We start from the raw sequence: 16760 nt of genomic DNA, 5'->3' as shown, positions 1-16760 counted from the left end.
TGTTTGTCAATATTGTCAACATTCGGATGCACTTTAAATTGCCATACCTATGGTTATGTTCAGCGGCTTAGTTTGCAGGTTGTTTGCTGAGGTGATTTGTGGGTATGATGTTAAGAATAATTTCCTTTCGACGGAAGAGCTGATAAAGAGATGGAAACTGTTCAAAAAAGCAAAGAATAAAACAGGCTGCAAAGTTGATAGGGCAAGAGGTGCAGGGAGCGGCAGGGCACCGAGAGCTCGAGTAACTCAGCAGATCAGAGAGCATCCTTGGTGAACAAGGATGGGTGATGTTTCAGGTCGAGACGCTTCCTCAGGGCACTACTGTACAACAAAGGGATGGAAGCAGAGTGCAAGATTAAAATCTCGCCTTCACATGTACTTGACATGCCTTTACTGATCCTGGGAGACGTTTAATTGTGGCAGTTCTTGTGAAAATTGTTTCCCTGGATCTGAAATTTATCAATGAATGGAAAGAGAATGGATATGCAATAAACTGCAGATGCTGGAATCTTGAGCAAAACACCAATGCTGGAGGAACATAACGGGCCAGGCAGCATCTGTGGAGGGAATGGACAGATATTTCCGAATCGACACCCTTTTTCATACTGATATAGTAGGGGGGAGAAACCTGGAAAACAGAGAAAAGATGGGGCAAGTGATGGGTGGATACAGATAACGGGGTGGGAGGGGGGGAAATGGCAGATGGGTGGAGTAAGTGACGAAGATTAGAGATGAAAAGGAGGCAAAAGACACAGCTAAGGAGAGAAGAGGTGGAGTGAAATGCAAAGGTAGAGGTAAGGATATGGGTGGAAGGGGAACAGAGGGGAAGGGAAAGAGAGGGGATAAAAAGGAAATGGGTTACTCGGGGTTGGGAGATGAGCGTACGTTGAAGGAGAAAGGAGCAGGGTGACCAGGTGGTGAGGGAAAGGTGTACGTACCGGGGATGAAATGGAAAGAGAATGCCACTTTGTAGAAAGTTGAAGCTGAAAAACTTTCCAGTGATTTCCACAAAGTAATGTTTTGGGAACTAGCTTACCAGTGTAATCCAGAATGTCCCTGGTGAATTCTTCATGAATTAACGCATTTGTCTATAATAAAAATAGACACAAAATGCTGGAGCAACTCAGCGGGTCAGGCAGCATCACTGAGAGAAGGAATGGGTGATGTTTCGGGTCGAGACCCTTCTTCAGTCTGAAGAAGACATTTTGTGTCTATCTTTGATTTAAACCAGCATCTGCAGTTCTTTCCAACATATTTGTCTGTTCATTCAAAACCGAGATACACAATGGAAGCCAGTGAACACAATAGAACACAAACCCAGGGAAAGGGGAATGGAAACTACCTTGTGTCTGACACACAAAAATACATCTAGCAGAAACAAACCACCATGTCAAAACTGAATATCATCATATCATATCATCATATATCTACAGCCGGAAACAGGCCTTTTCGGCCCTCCAAGTCCGTGCCGCCCAGTGATCCCCGTACATTAACACTATCCTACACCCACTAGGGACAATTTTTACATTTACCCAGCCAATTAACCTACATACCTGTACGTCTTTGGAGTGTGGGAGGAAACCGAAGATCTCGGAGAAAACCCACGCAGGTCACGGGGAGAACGTACAAACTCCTTACAGTGCAGCACCCGTAGTCAGGATCGAACCTGTGTCCTGTGTCTCCGGCGCTGCATTCGCTGTAAAGCAGCAACTCTACCGCTGCGCTACCGTGCCGCGGTACAAAGCTAGTCAGTAGAATCAGTACCAAGAAAGGGCAAGTTGTGGCATCTTCCAATCTAATGTACTGCATTCAGTGTTCATACTGGAGAAACCAAACACAACGTGTAGGAAGGAACTGCAGATGCTGGCTTACACTGAAGATAAACACAAAATGCTGAAGTAACTCAGCGTCTTCGGATAGAAGGAATGGTTGACGTTTTGGGTCGAGACACTTCTTCAGACTAACACAACCAAACACAAGTTAGGTAGTGAAACACAAAGTGCTGGAGTAACTCAGCAGGTCAGGCAACATCTGTGGAAGGAATGGATCGGCAACCTTTTGAGTATGGACCCTTCTTCAAACTTAACGGATAGGCGACCTACTTTGACGATGTCCTCCTCTCTTTGGCGGGAGTTCTGCAAGATCCTCTCTCACTGCTCCGTCTTGGTGATTTCTTCTGATATCCTGCTCTTTCACCATGTTTTGACCTGACCAGCATCTGTAGTTCCTTTTGTTTGCAAATTAGGTTACTGCTCTGTCATGTCTGTATTAGATCCGCAGGGATAACACTTAGTTCTAGGTTGCCTAACATTTTAATTCCTTAACTTACCTGCCAAGAGAATTCACCTCAGCTATCCTGACAGCAGTCTACATCCTCCCCCATGCAGATGTCATGCTTGCTCTGAACGAACTGTATTCCACTATCAATAGGATCGAGGCAAAACACCCCGAAGCCCTGGTCGTTGTAGCCGGAGACTTCAATCAAGCCAATCTCAGGGGCGTACTACCAAAGTACTACAAGCATGTATCTTGAATCACCAGGGGCCAGAACATCCTCGACCACTGCTACACATCAATAAACAATGCCGACCGCTCTGTCCCTCGGCCATATTTTGGGAAATTTGGTCACCTCGCTGTGCTTCTGCTCTCTGCCTACCAACAACGATTGAAGCAGGAGGATCTGGTACAGAGAGTTGTGAAATGCTGGTCAACGGACACGGATGACTTCCTACGCGACTGCTTTGAGTCAGTGGACTGGTCCATATTCAGGGATTTCACAGCTAACCTGAATGAGTACGCCACCCCCGGGACTGACCACCAGCAAGTGCGAGGAAGACCGTGTGCCGACAAAGAAAATCCGTGTGTTCCCCAACCGGGAACCATGGATGTACCGCGAGGTACATTCACATGTTAAGGCCAGGTCCACTGCATACAAGTCAATCGATCCCAAGCAGCACAAGAAGCCCCGCTATGATCTCCGCAAAGCCATCAAGGATGCCAAGAGACAATACCGGGACAAACTTGATTCGCACTATAATCACTCGGACACACTGAGAATGTGGCAAGGTCTGTATATGATAACCGGCTGCACAGCGAGGTCAGGCAACACCATTGTGATAGTGTGACCTTACCTGATGAACTGAATGCTCTATGCTCGCTGTGAGCATAAGGCCAACATGGCGATGACACCCGTCCATTCAGACTCAAGTGTGCCTCTTCCCTGTAGCAGAGGTCAGGTCGGCCATCCTGAGGGTGAACCCACGGAAAGCAACTGGCCCAGATGGAGTTCCTGGCCGTGTTCCTATTAGCTGCGTGGACCAGCTAGTGGGAGTATTCGTGGACATCTTTCATCTCTCCCTACTCCATTCTGAGATATGCATCTGCTTCAAGAAGACCACCATCATCCCGGTGCCAAAGAAAAGCAAGATCTCATGCCTAAACAGCTACCTTCCAGTAGCCTTGACAACCACCATCATGAAATGTTTTGTGAAGCTAGTTGTGGAATGCATTAAATCCAGTCCACCAAGCAGCCTTGACCCACTGCAGTTCGCCTACCGCTACAACAGGTCCATGGACGAAGTGTGAAAACGCACACCTCCGGATTCAGGGACAGTTTCTTCCCAGCTGTCTTCAGGCAATTGAACTATCCTACCATAACTAGAGAGCAGTCCTGAACTCCTACCTACCTCATTGGAGACCCTTGGACTATCTTTGATCAGACTTTACTGGCTTCACCTTACACTAAACATTATTCACATATTCCCTTTATCATGTACCTGTACACTGTGAATGGTTCGATTGGAAACATGTACAGTCTTTCCACTGACTGGTTAGCGCGCAACAAAAGCTTTTCATTGTACCTTGGGACACGTGACAATAAACTAAACTAAACTAAACCTTGTCCTCATTCTCTAACTACTCCTATTCACTAATGGGCCAGATAAACCTGAATACAGTCTGAAGATAGGAACCGACCCAAAACATTGTCTGTCCATTCACTCCACAGATGCTGCCTGACCTGCTGAGTTCCTCCGGCACTCTTTCCAGCATCTGTAGTTCCTTGCATTCCCATAAGCATATCTCCACAGTTATCAGAGTTATTCCCACCCCACCCACCCTGCAGATTAATGAGTTTCTTAACTCCCCTTCCCAGTTTTGATGAAAGGTCTTTGACATTAAACATTAACTCTTCCTTTCCTCACAGATGCTGACTGACTTGCTTGCTATTTCCAGCATTTCCTGTTTTTATTTTAGATTTCCAGCAATTAATGTTTTTTCCACATAAGGTGGAAGGTATATGTTGTTGAATGATATTGGGAAATCTATGTTCAATTTTCATCCATTTAATGGGGGAGGGGCAGAAGCCAATGTAAATGCCTAATCTAATCTTGTACACTGTTTGTTTGATTTTAAAAAGTTCATATCTATAATCTCAAGTATATTTTGGATTATTTGAAAATATCAATTGTGCTACTTCACTTTCAATGATGCATTGAGAAATGTTTTAGATTGTAATCCTGATTCCATTGTCCATTACAAAAGGGTTTTGTATTTCCCTAACAAATAATACCATCCGGAAAAAGGACATCCTATACCATGCAGTTCCCCGAATAATGTGCTATCCTGTTCGGTTTAGTTTAAATGATGGAATGACACAGCATTTATTATTTAAGGTATTTACAATGAAATACAAGACATCTGTTCAAAGCAGCGTACACATTTGAAGATCAGATTATATTAAGATTTATATCCTACCATAGTTACGTTGATTATATTGCAATTTAAGGATTTACAATACTTCAAAATGTAAGACATTATGTCAAACATATCGGTAACAAGGAAATAATCTGATTAGCTAGAGTTGTTAAAGTTATAGATATTTATATAACCGTCAACACCAGGTTCAAGAACATCAGCACTCGGCAACCATTAGGCTCTTGAACACGGCACAACACTAACTTCAGCAGCTACGATTTTCTGTGAACTTTGGTTTGTTTGTACTACATACTTTGGTTTTGTACTATTATTGTCTGGTTACCTAGAATTACTGATGATTAATTTACTGTGTTATTTATTGATTATTGGATAAGTATTGTGTTATTGTGTCAATGGATCTGCACTGCTGCAGCATCAAATAATTTAATTGTTCCATTCCTGTGCATATGACAATTAAACTCTTGACACTCTTAAATACAGAACAAATTTGCTCATTTATCTAATATATTGAACAGAAAAAAATGCAATAATTTGTCAGCTTTGGCTGACTGGTTTTATTCTTGCCTCTGAATCAGATTGTGTGGTTCAAACTCAACTCAAGAAACTTGAGCATATATTCTAGTTTGAGGGAGTTGCAAAAATAGTTTTTCTTAGTTGGCCTGAGTTGAGAGAAACATGTCTTTCAAATGGATACAGCATATTTCCATGTTTGATGGAGAGAAGATAGTTTCTTCTGACCTTCATAGGCATAGTTTGTTTTAAATTTTCTGGATGCATGGCTGAGAAAAGTTTAAATTAACTGTACATTGTCAAATACATTGTGACCTTTCCATATTGGAGTCACAGAGTGTTAGAGCTGTTCAACACAGAAACAGGCTTTCTGGGCTGGCCCCAATTTCCTGCATTTGGCCCATATCCCTCTAAACCCATTCAATCCATATATCTGTCCAAATATCTTTTAAAAGTCAAAATTGTATCTGCTTCTATTTCTTAGAATCCTCCACCCTGGGAAAAATGACTGTGAGCATTCACTTTATCCATTCTGCTCATGATCTTGAACACCTCAGTAAGGTTATCCCTCAGCCCCCTGTGCTCCATAGAAAAAAAAATCTCAACCTATCCAACCTTTCCCTATAACTCACACGCAGGTAACATCCTAGTGAATTTCTGCACCCTTTCCTACTTAGAAGTGCTAAATTAATAAACGTAGTCACTATGAACTACGATTTAGGTTTTCTTTTGTTTTATTGCAGGTATCTGAAATATCAGTCTACATGACCAATGTAGATGGAATATCGCCCGTGAAAAAGAAAAATCCACGAAAAGCAACCAAGTCCAAATTCTTACAGAAATGCCGATTTGGTGAAATGACTGAGTGTTTCTTTATAAACAAAAATATCATCTTCCTTACTCTACTGCTTCTTGTTATTGTGATAATAACTTGGACCTTACTGTGGGTCTTTGTTTGTGAGTATTTCATTTCTCTATATCCAAAGGAAAATAGGTTAAATTGCTCGTTGACAGTGAAATGGAAGGCTATTCACGTCCAATTCTATATTAACACCAAATAAATATGTTCAAATAAATCAAGGGTGATCAAAATATCCATGGCTGTATTGAAAGCTATCTAGATTACAAGCATACAAAAAGCTGAAAGCATTAATTTTGTTAGGTATTCAACTGAGAGTCAAATGTTGGGCCAAATATTTCATATTGTGTAATAAGCTTGATCTTTTCTACTTATCATCACTGGTTCAGCAGCATTATTTGGTTCTGCAAATGACTTGAATAACGAACTGTGTTGTAGGAGTTGATATGCATCATCCTGCATCCACTTACAAGATAAAGATCTTGAAGGATTGAAGAGTTTGAGTCTCTTGTGAACAAAATTGAATATCTGTGTCTTAGAATCATAGAGCTGTATTGCATGGAAATAGGCCCACCTTGTCCATGCTGACTATGTTGGCATACTCAACCAAGTACTTCCTCTGCTACTTCAGTAATGTTTTTAGAGCAGATCCAGGCAAAGCGTGCAATTAATTACTTAGCTGTTTTATTCTACAAAAATTGATTGAAAGATAGAATGAAGGATACATCATGGAAACTGCAGCCCACAGAATCCATGTCGTTCATTGATCACCCTTTCACACTAGTTCTATGTGATCCCACTTTTACATCTACTACTACACACTAGGGGGTAATTTACAGAGGCCTATTAACCACGTCTTTGGAATGTGGGAAGAAACCGGAGCACTCGGAGGAAACTTCACACTGATCGCACCCAAGGTCAGAAGCAAACCCAGGTAACCCAGGTCTCTGACACTGTGAGGCAGCAGGTCTACCTGTTGCACCACTGTGCTGTCCTCATTAAGATGAATATAGAGTCATATATTTATGGAATAGGACTGTTAGAAGGCCATAAAGTCTGCGCCAGCTCCTTCAAATGTCCGTTGAATTTGTCCCAGTCCCCAGCTCTCGCTCCATATCTAATTTCTTTTACTGCAAGTATTTACCTAATTTTTCTTTTGAACTTGGATGCAAATGGTTAGACTATAACTTGGAATATTTCATTCTGTTCATGGTACCAACATCTGAAGGACTGCTAGGCCTTGCATTCACTGCTGTATTTCTTCCTCTGAATGATACCAGGCTGAAAGGATTACATTATGAGGATGGGTTTTATATGCACAATGAATATTTTCTTGAATATAAACACAATAATTGGTGATGCCAGGAGGTACAATAAATTGCAGATGCTGAAATCTCAATCAAGATGCAAAATGCTGGAGGAAGAAGAGTCCCAAACCAAATCGTCATCTGTCCATTTCCTCCATAGATCTTGCCTGACCCACAGAGTTCTTCCAGCACTTTATTTTATGATCAAGTTGTGATTTGAGAGTACTTTGTTTACTTTAGATTATTATTGTCACGTGTACCGAGATTAATCAAGTTGATGGGGTCGATGCACAGAAATAATTTCCTCTGGCGGGATTGTCAGATTAAGGGAAGATGATCTTAAATTGTGTTCAGGGAAGAAATTCTTCACACAAATGTTTGTGAAAATCTAAATTAATTCCACACAAAAATTGTTGAGGCTAGGTCAATTGAATCTTTTAAAACTTAGATTATTTTTAGGTAACATGTGAGGTAGGTGACATTTGGGTACAAATTAGCAGGGCATATTGAAACAGGTGAATTGGTTAATCGCTTATTCATATGTTTCTGAACCTTTTAGTTGGAAGACAGTTAGATTGAAGGGGTTTGATCAAGAGATCAAAGGGGGGCTGCTGTGGCAACGCCAAGGGTTGGTTGTACAGTATCCAAGGTGAGGAGACCTGTGGCCCTTAGCCTCTCTTTTATTTGGCTGGACCACTAATAATTGAAATTGGGCTGACCATGTACAGTGAGTACTCCATCCAGCTGATCCTCAGATTTGGGCACCTTATCTGTGGAAGGATGTGCTGGCTCTGGAGAGGATCCAGAGGTGGTTTACAAAAATGATCCCAGGAATGAGTGGGTTACCATATGATGCGTTTTTGATGGAACTGGGCTTGTAGTGGCTGGAGTTTAGGTTGAATGGGTGGGGGGGGGGGGGAACCTCATTGAAACTCATCAAATAGTGAAAGGCTTGAATAGAATGGATGTGGAGAGGATGTTTCCACTAGTGGGAGAGTCTAGGACTGGCGGTCATAGCCTCAGAATGAAAGGACAATCCTTTGAAGATGAGGAGGAATTTCTTTAGTCAGAGGGTCGTGAATCTGTGGAATTCTTTGCCACAGAAGGCTGTGAAGGCCATCGATGGATATTTTTAAGGCAGAGATAGATAGATTCTTAATTAATTAGGGTATCGGAGGTTATGGGGAGAAGGCAGGAGAACGGGATTAAGAGGGATCAGCCATGATTGAATGGTGGGGTAGATTTGATGGGCTGAATGGACTAATTCTGCTCCTATCACTTATGATCTTATGATCTTGAAGTCCCATTGGCCAAACAGGACTCCAGGGACCCAGCTTCAATCCCAACCAAGGGCACTGTTTGTGTGAAGTTTGCATGTTTTCCCTGTGACAATGTGGGTTTACCAGTGTGGGTGTTGCAGTATCCTCCAGACATGTAGGTTAATTTGCCTCTGTAAATTGCCCCCCCGAGTGTGTAGGGAGTGGTGCCAAATTGGAATGACATGGAACTAGGGTGTATGGGTGATCAATGGTTGGCGTGGACCTGGTGCGGCGAAAGGTCTGGTTCCATGCTGTAAACTAAACTCATTTCAGAAATGGCCAGCCCATGTACCAGGAATATTATGAAACTCGTAAAACATCGATGGAAATTGTTAATTTGCTAAAAAGGTTTAATTTGTATTTATTCAGGTTGCTGGGCCAAAGGAGTAAATGTTTCTTGTTTTTTTTAAACATTTCATTACATATAATTTTCCTTCCACTGAGCAGTGAGACGTCAAAACAACAATGCTTTATATTTTGCTGGATTATTCCGCATAGCTGATGTTGAATTTATTCCTGAGTATCGAAGGAAGGACTCCCCTGAGTTTCTCTACATGGCAGATAGAGTTCAGCAAGTGGTAAGAAACCTTAAGCCTCTACTTTGACATTTGACTGAACATGAAAAATATTCATCAATATAATAGCTATAATAACTGTGTTGCATTAGTGAAGCATTACCACAAATGACAAAAGTTTTAGTAGGATTATACCTCCCTTGATATTCTTTAACAACCAGCTTGTTTAATTGAATACGATTTTATACAAATATCAAGTGCTAGATCAAACCTCTGTCATTATTGTCTATAAAATTATGAGAGGCAATATATAAAATTATGAGATACATAGATAGGATAGACAGTCAGAACCTTTTTCCAAGGATGCAAAAAATCAAATACTAGAGGGCATAGCTCTGAGTAGGACAAAGTTTAAAGGAGATATGCGGGGTATGTTTTTTTGCGCAGAGGGTGGTGGGTTTGTGGAACGAGCTGCCAGGGGTGCTGGTAGTGGAGGCAGATATGATAGTGGCGTTTGAGAGACATTTGGATAGGCATGTGGATATGCAAGGAATAGAGGGATATGGATTATGGCATCATATGGCACTGATATTATAGGCCATGGGGCCTGTTCTTGTGCTCGACTGTGCCACATTCTATTGCACATTGTTACCTCCAGGTTGGTGGATCCAGTTTACCTAACTTCCCATTTCTCGTGGCATACCTCTCAGAGAATGTATTTTTGTTTTATGTTATTGTTATATGTTAAATCCTTATGTACCTAATCTTTGAGGTGTAGACTGATATTCCATTGGTTTAGATAAGACTTAGCCATGCTCCAGCTGTGCAGCTGACTGACAGTCTAGAGTCCAACCCTGGCTGTGCTCTGAACACATACCACTATTTATACTCTGGACCCTGACTCGCATTGAACATCGAATGTAGAAGAGCACAACACAGAGAAGGCCCTTCGGTCCAGCATGTCTGCGCTGACCACAGTGTCAATCTAAACTGTTTGTTGCCCTGATTCCAGCATCTGTAGTCGTTTATGTCTGGGTTATCGTAGTTTTACTGTAGTTTTAAAAGAGTGAATGCTGTGATTTGATAGCATTGTTGTGCAATATCTGAACCTAAACTACTTTGAGGTAAAGTTAATCGTATTAGTATGTACGTTAGTTACCATCATTGAATGATTAACTTTAAGTGCTTGAAGCTTACGTTATCTATTATACTACTATACTATTTTGTATAACTCAATGGTACAGTTTTCATACTTGCACTCAAGGCACTGATGGTAAATGCAGCAAACTATTCTAAAGAGTATTGGTATTGTTATTATTGCCACGCGTATGGAGATATAATGAAAAGTTTTTATTATTGACTGCTACCGAGTCAAATCAAATCATGCTATCCATGAGTACAATCAAGCCATACATAAGTACAACAGTGCGAAGAGAAACAATATTAGAGTACAGAATATAGTTCATAATGTCATGAGAGTATTTGGATTTCTGAAAAGTCAGTCTGACATGATCTTTAGCAAGTTAATTGCCTTTCTGAAGTTGACTTTTTATTCTCTCGACAAGGGAAGCTTTGTGCTTTGTTTGACAGTCTGACTGCTCCGTCACAAATGGACATGCATTGAGCAACAGCTTTGATCTTCATCAATATGTCATTAATAGATATATTTATTTCTATTTCTCTTGAGCATTGTATTTTTGTTTTCTTTCAGATGAATAATGTTTATGGAAAATCACTTTTCTCCAAGTTATACAAGCAATCGACCATTTCTGACTTGAGGTACTGTTTCAAATGCGTATTCTCAGTAAAAATCATGAAATGAATTGCTGGAATTTATGTGTAGTTGCCTAAACATTGTTTGTCAAATAAAAAATGAATGAATAATGGCATCTCTGGAAAATGGTACGGGCATGAAGGGAAAGTAACGAGAAAATAAGTTTTTAAAGAAAACAATTGTTAGATCCTGGTTCTCTGAGGCTGATTTGGGTTAGCATTGACAGAATATGTCTATCACCACTGAGGTTTTCTGAAATCATGTTCCTGGGATTCAGAGGTTCAAAGACAATTTACCACCACCTGTTAAACAATGGCAGGTTTTAGCAGGACTTTGAGAGGCTTCTTGGCAAGCTCCTTGGCACACTGGAATCTGCATTTTCAGACGTCTGTTTTTGTAGTTCTACACTATGATAAGATTTTTCTTACAATTTACCATGCATTTACTTTGTTTATGCTAATTTAAGTAATAAAAATGGATATAATGCTTCAACTGATATCTGAATTTTTATTAAACTATTAGTGTCTAATTAATAATGATGGTATTTCACAAGTAATTAATTTAGAAACATTGCGGTATCATAAGTTTCCATATGAAAGGAGGCATTGAAAATGTTTAAAAAAGTACAAATGTTAGATTTCTAAAATAAAAACAGAAAATGCTGAAAATTCTCAGCAGGTCAGGTCGCTCCTGTGGTGAGAGAAACAGTTACCATTTCAGATTGATGACTCCAGAGAAACAGTTATTATTTCAGGTTAATGACTCCAGAGAAGCTGTTACCATTTCAGGTTAACATAGAAACATAGAAAGTAGGTGCAGAAGGAGGCCATTTGGTCCTTTGAGCCAGCACCGCCATTCAATGTGATCATGGGCGATCATCCAAAATCAGTACCCCGTTCCTGCCTTCTCCCCATATCCTTTGATTCTGTTAGCCCTGAGCTATATCTAACTCTCTCTTGAATATATCCAGTGAATTGGCCTCCACTGCCTTCTGTGGCAGAGAATTCCTCTAATTCACAACTTTCTGTGTGTAAAGGTTTTGCCTCATCTCAGTCCTAAGTGGGGAACAGTTTTCCTGCATCTCGCCTGTTCAATCCCTTAAGAATTTTATATGTTTCTATAAGATTCCCTCTCATCCTTCTAAATTCCAGTGAATACAAGCCCAGTCGATCCATTCTTTCACGAATTAATGATTCCATTGGAACTGAAACATCGCTTAATATATGGCTCTTTTGAATAAATGATATTTATTTAGTAAGCAAGAATTGGATTAACTTTTGCTCAGCCTTTCATCTCAATCAGATTTAAATGTAACCAAAACTAGGCTAAATTAAATTCAATAAGTTTTCATGCAAATGACAGTATGTTTCCGGACAGCATTACTTCAGCCAATGAGTTGGAGGTGGGATGGTGTACATGACTCAGCAGACTGCACAGCTAACAATGGCAGTTTCTACAGACAGCAGAGTCCATATACATGGCAGAGGAAGCAGAAACTATAGCAACATCTCCCAAATCATTGACAGCTAGCAAGTACTAAATTTGTCTGCCAGGGACATTACCCAATCATCTTCACTCTGCTGAGCTACAACTTTGTCCCAACATGCAGTTGTAAACAGACCATTTGCCTAAAGATGGAAATTCCATGCAGGCATGACTACAGTAAAAGGCCAACCCACATAATCATCATACCATGTTGATAGTAATAGTGCTATTCATGAAAGTGCCTCAGAATCCTACTTGTGTTTCTTCTGCAGTGACAACAACTATGGTGGTGTTCTCGTTCATTTCTGGATTGTCTTTGTGGTCCCCAGTGTGAAGACTTTGTTTGTGTGTGAGGACTGTGTTAGTGCTGTCTTAAAGGACTCTATCCAGACAAGCCTGGTAAACCGTACATCGGTTGGTTACCTTCTTGGACTTCCTGTGGACATGGACTCGATTGTTGTTAATGGTATTTTTTTTTGCATCCTGCATCTTGCTGTTATTGAAAACCAGTGCTTTTTTTGTGGATGGGAAGGTGCTGGTACGCATAACAATTAAAAGTTAAGCTACATTTTTCAACAAATATTTTCATCAATATAGCCCCCCCCCCACCCCCTTCTGTTTTGGTTTTGTGACAAATCAACATAAATTCATAAGTAGAAACAAGGAGCTACAGATGTTGATTTACAAAAAACAGACAAATTGCTGGAGTTACTCAGTGGGTCAGGCAGCATCTCTAGAGAATATGAATAGGTGACGTTACTGGTCGGAATCCTTCTTCAGACTGGTACAACAGTCTGAATCATTCTGAACCAGGGTCCTAACCTGAAAAGATACCTATCCATGTTCTCCAGAGATACTGCCTGGCCACTGAGTTACTCCAGCACTTTGTGGTTTTCTAAGTTCATAAACTAATGAATAAAAGGCATGAAATCAACACAGGAATAAAATATGCACTAAACAATTTACTAACTTTTAGTGACGCTTGAATGCTGTATCTGCATGAACCGTCACAAAAAGAAGCATTGCTGAAAATATATTTTGTACAATATATTAATAGTCCAGAATCTGCTGAAGAATCTGCCAAGGTGGTCTGCACCTGCCTTTATTTTTGTGGAAAACTGATGCCAAATACCCATAGCTGTACATATATAGATTGTCCAGAAGTTGCTATGAATGAGGCCCACTTCCACAATCCCCTCTTGCAGGCATTGCATAAAGAAACAAAACAGAACTGACTTCAACTTCTTACTCATTATTCTTTTTGTAATGGTCAATGAAATAAAATCATTCTTATACCTCATAGAACATCTGATATTTTAAGAATGATCTGTGTCGTAACACTGCAAAAATATATTTTATATATATACATGTTTCAGTTCTTCTGCTAAAAGCTGCACATTTGAAAAAAATTATATTATATTTTACAGTTTGAGATCTGATATTTAGGTTTCTCTGTAAATCTTGCAGATATATTTCAATCATTATTTCACTTTATGTACAATGATTTAAACAAGGACTATATTTCCTGTTTCATGCATAATTCTTTAATCTGACTCTCTATCAGTCCAGTGGTTGGACATTACAGATGACCTCTGTCAGGCACTAAATTGAGAATGATTTGGGACTAGAGAAAATCTGTGGTTCAAAGCCTAATGAAACACTTAGTTTTTGTTGATATTGTTGATTAATGGCAAGTGTGCTTGAATAAAGAGGAAACTTTATTGCCTTCCATCACAGTGAGGAATGTGGAATCCACTGTGGTGGATATTTATATTAACTTTTATGCACCTGTAGTTGTTTGTCTTGTTGCTTTTTTTAGTATGGCTGTATGGTAATACGAATACCAATGTACCTTAATTGGTATATGTGACAATACCTTGAAACCTTTGAAACCTTATTGATGAATACAAAATCTTGGCCTCTTTATTGCTGGTTGGGATTTAATGTCTGATTGCCCAAATGATAGGTTTATAAAGTACGTTCCAATTCTCACACACACATATCTGCCAAAACATTATGACCTGATGGGCCAAAACATTATGACCACCTGCCTAATATGCTGTTGGTCCTCCGTGTGCAGCCCCATACGCAGCAGGGTGCGATGCACTGTGTATTGTGACACATTCCCCCCGTGACCATCATTAAAATTTTCTGTGACTTGTGACTTCTGTCGGTCTGGCCAGATGGGATAACTTTCGTTGCCCTCGCATTCGTGGCATTTTTTGAAATTACTTCATTCACTGTACAGCTATTGATTCATTTAATGTAGTTACAACCATTAAAAGAGGAAAGAAAAAGTTAGAAATCAATTTATGAAATGTCTGTGATATTTTAGTATTATGGCATAATTTTTGAGCAATGATTTTAATGGGTCCTTAAGAAACCCAGTTTGTGAACTGTTTAGTTATATTAAGCTCTGGAGTTTATTTGTATTGTGTACGCATGTTTAGGCAGAATTTTAAAATTTCTGTCTACTGTTTTATTGCTGCATTCCTCAGACTAATATAATTTTAATATTCTTTTGTCGGTAGTTGGTCTTCGTTCAGATTATTTTGCAACAGCAACAACAGGTACGAATTAATTACCAGAGTGTGGTTCATAAGTTCATTGGTTCTAGGAGAATTAGGCCATTCGGCCCATCAAGTCTACTTCGTAATTCAATCATGGCTGATCTATCTTTCCCTCTCAACCCCTTTCTCCTGCCTTCGCCCCAAAACCCCTGACACCCTTACTAATCATGAAACTGTCAATCTCTGCCTTAAAAATATCCATTGGCGGCCTCCAGAGCCATCTGTGGCAATGATTCCACAGATTCACCACCCTCTGACTAAAGAACCTTTCTAAAGATGTGTCCTTTTATTCTGAGGCTATGGCCTCTGGTCCTAGACTTTCCCACCAGAGTGTGGTCCTGGTTTGCCAACCTACTTCATTGCAGACATTGAACTTTTTCTCTGTAACTGTGATGTTACAATACTGTGACAATATATTCTGCACTCTGCTATTTTTCAATGCACTACCTGTTCTTGTGTATGGCTTGATTGTACTTCAGTATAGTATGATTTGATTTGACTTGGAATGCATGTAAGCAAAAGCTTTTTACTGTATCTTACTTCACATTACAATATTAAACCATTATTAATACTAATTAAATTTCATCAGCAAGTATTGTGCAAATGCACACAAGAGGTAATTTTAAAGCAAATCCACCTTGTTTTTGAGCACCCAAGAGATAAATATTAGTCAAAGAACTAAGAAAATACCATATTTCCTTTTAACACAGTCATGTGATCGAGACCCATCTGCACAATGAAAATAAATTTTCAAAATGTTTTTCTGCCATTTCTTGCTGTGGCAACTATGCAAAAGCAAAACAGTTTCCTCAGTTGTCTATTGAATCCTAAAATAAGCTTTTGACCATACATCCACATTATAAAAACAAATGTGCTAATATACATTTGCTTTGTATTCTGTTGGTGACCTCCTCTATTGGTTTCACTCATCTCCTACCTCCTGACCCGACTATTTCAATCTTTTCCTTCACTTTCCATGTTCTCTTCGGCATCCACTTAAGATCATCAAAAACTCTACTGCCGAAAACCTAATACATCAAGTGTTATTTATGAAGTGTGTATGCGTCTACTGACATATATTGGCTTCCAACAGAGCATTAAGCATATGGACACAAAATGCTGAAGTAATTCAGCATCTCTGGAGAGAAGGAATGGGCGACGTTTTGGGTCGAGATATTAACTAACTCTATTTCCAATTTGCTGCAAAGCCTCAATCATGCTCATTTCATATTTTCATCTTTTCTTACAGAAAGAGGTCATTTTAGACCATTCAGTCCATGCATGATAGCTCCAAGAGGATTCATATCATTCCCATTTCCCTGTAATCTATTTCCTCTCACACGCCCATCAACTCCCCCCAATTCACCTTCCATCACTTATGCTGGGGTAATTTAGAGTAGCCAATCCATCTACCAAGCAGTACATCTTTGGGATGTGGCAAGAAACCAGATACAGGAAGAGCATGCAAATCATACAAGCAGTACCAGGGGCTAGGATTGAATCTTGGTCATGGAATCTATGAGAGAGTCGTAGAGTCAAGCAGCACATTATCAAGTACTCAGTATTCCAAGTGTGGTTTTGGCAGAAGTCCCAAACTCCTGGGACACTGTAGGAGATTTGCCTGAATGAATTGAAAGAAATCATAGGTTGGTTTCGTTTCTGCTTAAAGTAAAATCATATTGAGCATACTGCACTTTTATTTAAG

At 39.9% G+C, this 16760-nt stretch overlaps 1 protein-coding gene across 1 annotated transcript in view; it reads left to right on the top strand.

The window, feature by feature from the left end:
• The window catches only part of tmprss7 (transmembrane serine protease 7), a 45522-nt gene that overhangs the window by 299 nt on the left and 28463 nt on the right, over positions 1-16760 (top strand). The window contains exons 2-6 of the mRNA XM_078409015.1: positions 5970-6183; positions 9159-9289; positions 10938-11005; positions 12758-12951; positions 15017-15055. Coding sequence (XP_078265141.1) covers positions 5970-6183; positions 9159-9289; positions 10938-11005; positions 12758-12951; positions 15017-15055 — 646 coding nt within the window. The remainder of the gene's footprint in view (positions 1-5969; positions 6184-9158; positions 9290-10937; positions 11006-12757; positions 12952-15016; positions 15056-16760) is intronic.

Source organism: Rhinoraja longicauda, chromosome 12 (genome assembly GCF_053455715.1).
Source record: "Rhinoraja longicauda isolate Sanriku21f chromosome 12, sRhiLon1.1, whole genome shotgun sequence".
Taxonomy (NCBI): domain Eukaryota; kingdom Metazoa; phylum Chordata; class Chondrichthyes; order Rajiformes; family Arhynchobatidae; genus Rhinoraja; species Rhinoraja longicauda.
Note: the sequence above shows the minus strand (reverse complement) of the source record. Positions and strands in the feature narration are given on the sequence as shown.